Raw genomic sequence first — 5830 nt, forward strand, 5'->3', positions numbered from 1 at the left:
CTTCAGGCCTCTGCTCAGATATCGCCTACTCCAGGAGACCCTCCCCAATGACCCTAAAATAGCCTCTCGCCAGTCTCTCTGCTTCATTTTTCTTCATAATCCTTATTACATACAAGATTAATTGGTTTAATATCCACTTCCCAATTAAAAAGCAATTCTACAAGAAAAGAAACTTTATCTGGTTTTGTTCCCTACTCTATCCCCAGGACCTAGAACAGTGCAGGAGCACATTGTAGGCGCTCAATAATTGTTCGGTGAATTAATGCTATCGAGTCACCTCAGCGAGCTCGGTATGAAGGTTCACGGCATCCTGGTCTCTTTAGAAGCGGAACCTCCCAAGACCCTGGCCTCAAGTGTCACAGCACAGTGAAATCGCCCCTTCTAGCAGCAGCTACCACTTCAACCAAAGGGCAGAGCCAGAGGACTCATCCACATCGGACACTGGGACAGACAGGGAAACTGAGGCACAGAGGGGTAGTCACCAAGAGTGCGGAAAGGCCTTGTACTGTTGGGGGAGAGCATATGGGGAGGTAAACGGTGTGTGCTGTTGTTTGATGGCTGGACCAAGTGCGGCAGAATCACACGTGGGAGATGAGCGGGTGACACGGGGCAGGGGAGAAGCAACAAGACTTGGTCACTGTAGACCCTGTGTCTTGATTGGCACTGGGGAGCCATAGATGGATTTGCAGGAGGAAGGGGAAGGCGTGGTCTGCAGGTCTGAGAAGGCCAATCAGGACAGGGGTGTGGCCAGGCCGGTGGGTGGGGCCTGCGAGAGCGGGCCAACGGGGAGAGGGGGCGGGGCCTAAGGGCGGCTCCTCGGGAACCCAGAAGACAGGAGGAGGCCAGGCACTAATGGCTTTTCCAGAGAGGAAGCCGCGGAAGGTGCCAGGAAGAGATAACGTGGGTGGGCGGGGAGGGCCGGGGCGCGGGTCCCGGACTCCGGGGTTTGTCTGGTTTTCCGGAGCCACCTCCTGCGTGGCGGGGGCACCAGGTGTCCGGCCCCACCCCGCCCCTGGGTCCCACGGACCCTGGGCTCCCCCTCCCGCTGCTGTCTGCTTCCCCGAGGGACCTGGGGGACCGGGGTCCGTAGGGGAAGAGGGTGACCCAGGGGGAGACTGAGGGAGGGAGAATGGAGAAAGACAGAGAGAAAAGAGAATGAATGAGGGAAGAGAAGAGGAAAAAAAAGAGAGACAATAAGGGAGAGAGAGAAACTGAGAAAGAGGTAGAAGTGAGATGTAGAGAGAGAGAGAGGCACAGAGAGACAGAAGGACAGACAGAGAGAGTCCAGGGCCTGGGCAGAGGACGAGAGAAAGGTGGATCCTGGAGCCTTCAGGAGCCGACCACACTGGGCGGCTCCCTCCCAAGGAGGATTCCTGGGGTGGGGGCGGGGCTCTGACTCACCCCCTCTCTGCAGCTCCTTAAAAACCGACACCTCAGGCTCCTCCATCCCCCATAACCTTCCAGGCTTCCCTGCCTGGCCAGCTTCCTGCCCCACCTCCACCCTGGCAGGCAGCCTCCCCTGTGAATGTTCCATTCGTCCTCCAAAACGCTCTTAAACCAGTGCTCTGCCCTCCCAGTCCCGGAGGCCCTGTCCTGATCCAGGCTCCGCCTTGTTCCTCAGTCCCCAGCCTCCTCCCTGGTCTGGGAGCCGAGTCTCACTGCCCTTAAATCCACCCTCCAGAAGGCAGCTAGAGTCTGACCCTGTCCCTCCCCTGGTCTGAATCCTTCCATGGCTCCCCAGCGCCCTCAGGACGAAGCACAAGTTCCAGGCCACAGCCCTGGCTGATCTGACTCTCACCCACCCCACCCCACCCCTGCCCCTAGCCTCAGATTCAGTCACTCCCACTGTCTACGCTGGCTTCAACACTGACGTTTCTTCCTCTTCCTTGAACTGGCCATGTTCTCATCTCCAGTCCACGCACTTGCTGGTCCTGCTTTCTAGAATCCCTTCCCCTCTTTGTCCTCCTCATCCTCCAGTTTGCAGCTCAGGGGCCCTCTCCTCCAAGAAGCCCTCCCGGATTTCCCCTGGGCTCCCCAGTCTCAGCCCTGACCATGTCGGATGGTCACTGTCTGGGGATGGGGTGGTCTTCTCCCCTGGACTGCCTTGGTCACTGCTGTGTTCCCAGCACCACCCGGCACAGGGCCAGGCACAGCAGGAGAACTTTCTCAGATTAGAGCACTTAACTAATCTAATCAGAGAGCTGATGCCAGGGACCAGCAGTCAAGCAGAGGAGGATCAGAGGAAAGGCAAGAGCTGCCGCTGCCTCCCCAGTCCCGGTTACTGCTCAGCCAGCCCCCCATTTCTGCTCACCCGCACCAGCCGGGCCCTCTTCACCAGATCATTGAGCTTGCGCAGTGCGGCATGACGCGGCAGGCCCTGGATGTCGCGGAAGAGGTCCTGCTCCTCCAGCTCGAAGAGGTGCCGGTTGTCGGGTACCAGGAGGGGCTGGGACCAGAAGGAGCCGATGTAGACGCGCAGCACCTCGGGCGTGCCCACCACCTTGCCCAGCGCCCACATGAGCGCCCCGTAGACGCGCATCAGCTGCTGCGTCTCCACCATGTCGGCCTTGTTGAGCACCACGCGGATCTTGTCCTCGTGGCCTCGCAGGGCGCCGATGGCCTCCGAGAACTCGTCTGAGATCTCCAGCTTGTGAGCATCGAAGAGCAGGATGATGAGGTCCACGCGCTCGGCGAACCAGCGCAGCACCGCCGGGAAGTCGTACCCTAGGGGGAGGGGGTGGTACAGGGGCGCCGGGGGCAGAGGTCAGCACCCGAGCCTCCAGCCACTGGGATGCAGCCATTCCTTTGGACTCAAGTTAGACTGTACCGGATGTTCAGGTTGTTAACCTGCGAAATTTTTGTCTATGAGAAACAGCTGAGGCCCCAAGAGTGCCCCACAGCTCTGTCTCCACAGCCCTCAGAATTCCCCCCATCACTCTGGCCCCCGCCTCTCAAGCCATCTGACCACAGGGAACAATCGCCCCCTCCCCCTTTTCATTCACTCTTTAGGCAGATGTTAGCAGCGGGCATTGGTCCAGTTATTGAAACACTGAAGTGTTCCTAATAGGCTCCCTGTGCTTCTATGGACAACCCACCCCCACCCCCCGCAAGGCCCTCGAGTGCCTCCATCACCCCAGCCCCTCCCCAGGATCTGTCAGATCTCCCCGCCCTCCAGCAACTAAAGATTTCACTCGGGCCTTGATGACGCTCTTGCCATAGCAGATGTTAAATAGTTTAAATTTATTGACAACATTACTGAGTCTTCTGTGTGCCAGGCCCTGTCCTGGGCACTGGGGGTCCCACAGAGAACACTCAGACAAGGTCCTGGCCTTCGTGGGGCACCCAGCCCAACAGCTGGCTCCTGGGTCCATTCATTCATTCCTTTCACCTTTCATTTCCTCACTCACTCATTCATTCACGCTGTTTGCTTTTTTGCTTGTTCGCTCATTCATTCAGCAACAAGTGACGCTTGGGAGGAGCAGTTGAGACCCCCCGACTTGGCAGCTGGGAAGACCCGCGTTTGAATCCTGGCTCTGCCCCCGTCAGCTAGGTGACCTTAAGCAAGCAGGTAACCTCTCTGAACCTCTGTTTCCTCCTCAGTAAAATGGAAATCATCATAGGACCTACCTCCTAGAACTGTGTGAAGATGAAAACAATACACATGAGGGGACTTCCCTGGTGGCCCGGTGGTTAAGACTCCTTGCTTCCAAAGCAGGGGGCGCGGGTTCGATCCCTGGTGGGGGAACTAAGATCCCACATGCCGCGCGGCCAAATAAATAAATAAAATTTTTAAAAAAATTTTTAAGTAATACACATGAGCTAACATATATAAAGAGCTTAAACAGTGCCTGGCACTGAACTATACACTTAAAATGAGTGAGCTTTAGGCGTGTAAATTATACCACAATAAAACTCTTAAAAAAAAAAAAAACGGTGCTAGGCGCATGGTAAGCACTCAACAAACATTCCTCTTGATGCCTGCGAGACACCGTTGGGGGGTCGTCCAGGAGCCGTCCCCAGAGCCGCCTGCTCTGTGCTGGGGACACAGTGTGGCTCAGGCAGCCCCAGGTCTGTCCTTACTGGGCTCACAGTCCAGAGTGGTCAGGCTGGGATGCAGCAGCCCAGAGGGGAGCGCCTGACCCAGCCTGGGTGGTCAGGGAGGGCTTCCAGGAGGAGGCGACAGAGTGGCAACCTGGGGGGTTGAGAAGTTAACTGGCTGAACAGGGGGCCATCGCTGATTCACCCGAAGTCACCTCATGCCCTTCCCGATTCAACTTAGTGAATCTTCAAAACGACCCCAGGAGACAGGCACCCTTATGACCCCCACTTTCCAAAAGGGGGAACTGAGGAACAGAGAGGTTAAGGGATTTACTCCAGATACGCAGGTAGGAAGCAACAGAGCAGCAGCCCCGTGGGCCTCCACGCTCCGCTGGGGAGCTGGTGCCAGGCCAGTCCTGCATGGGAGGAAGCAGGCTCCTGCAGCCATTGGGGACTGGATGGGATGGGGTGGGCGTGGGTGACACTGTTTTGCGGGGAGAAAGGGCCAGGTCACCAGAGGGACAGCAGCTGGGGCCCCTCCTCCCCCCCCAATGTCTACACAAACACACACAGCGGCCCAGCTTTGGAAAGTGTGTCTCATGCAGGGAGGGACGGAGGGAGGGAGGTCGAGTCAGCGCGGGAACGGGAGACGTGGCAGAGAGGCACCCCGGGGGCACCCAACGACAGCCTCGCAGAGGAAAAGCAGTCATCATGGGCACTTCCATAGCACCTGGTGTGCGCCACATACGGCTCTAAGTGCTTCACACATTTTGACATTTAAATCGAACCCTCAGGGCAACCTATGAGGCTGATACTATCACGTTCCCATTTTACAGATGAGAAAACTGAGACATGGAGAGGTTAAGTGGCTCAGCCAAGGTCCCACAGTTTAGAAGGAGCAGAGGCCAGATCTGAACCCCGCCAGAAGGCTCCACTATGCTACAATCACACACGTGTGGCCTTCACAGATATTCCAGGCAGAGGCCGCATGCTCCACCAGTGCACACACACGTGCACACACACGTGCACACACACACTCGTGCACTCAGGAGCGTCCGCCTGGACACCATCAGAGCCGCACACTACAAGATGCAAACTCCCAAACACAGCCCCGCTCACAATCTGGAACCTACACAGATATCCGTGGTCACGCAATTGCAAAGACGTTGTGAGACCCACACAAAGTAACAGCAGCGGGTACGCACAAGCCCGTGCACACTCGCACACGCACCAAACTAGAGACACAATCACGTATAGTTACACAAAAGATACACTCATGCATACACACACACACACCCTCGCTGTACACACACACACACACACCCTCGCTGTACACACACACACACACACCCTCGCTGTACACACACACACACACCCCTACCCCTCGCTGTACACACACACACACACACACACCCCTCGCTGTACACACACACACACACACACACCCCTCGCTGTACACACACACACACACACACACCCCTCGCTGTACACACACACACACACACACACCCCTCGCTGTACACACACACACACACACACACCCCTCGCTGTACACACACACACACACACACCCTCGCTGTACACACACACACACACACACACCCCTCGCTGTACACACACACACACACACACACCCCTCGCTGTACACACACACACACACACACACCCCTCGCTGTACACACACACACACACACACACCCCTCGCTGTACACACACACACACACACACACCCCTCGCTGTACACACACACACACACACACACCCCTCGCTGTACACACACACACACACACAC

General features: G+C 56.8%; 1 protein-coding gene across 1 annotated transcript in view; it reads right to left on the minus strand.

Moving 5' to 3' along the window:
* Positions 1–2278: 2278 nt before the first annotated feature.
* Positions 2279–5830, minus strand: part of LOC102994402 (EH domain-containing protein 2) — a 9020-nt gene continuing 5468 nt past the window's right edge. Inside the window, exon 4 of the mRNA XM_028484953.2 lies at positions 2279–2724. Coding sequence (XP_028340754.1) covers positions 2279–2724 — 446 coding nt within the window. The remainder of the gene's footprint in view (positions 2725–5830) is intronic.

The sequence above is a fragment of the Physeter macrocephalus genome, unplaced genomic scaffold (genome assembly GCF_002837175.3).
Source record: "Physeter macrocephalus isolate SW-GA unplaced genomic scaffold, ASM283717v5 random_283, whole genome shotgun sequence".
In the NCBI taxonomy this organism is placed as follows: domain Eukaryota; kingdom Metazoa; phylum Chordata; class Mammalia; order Artiodactyla; family Physeteridae; genus Physeter; species Physeter macrocephalus.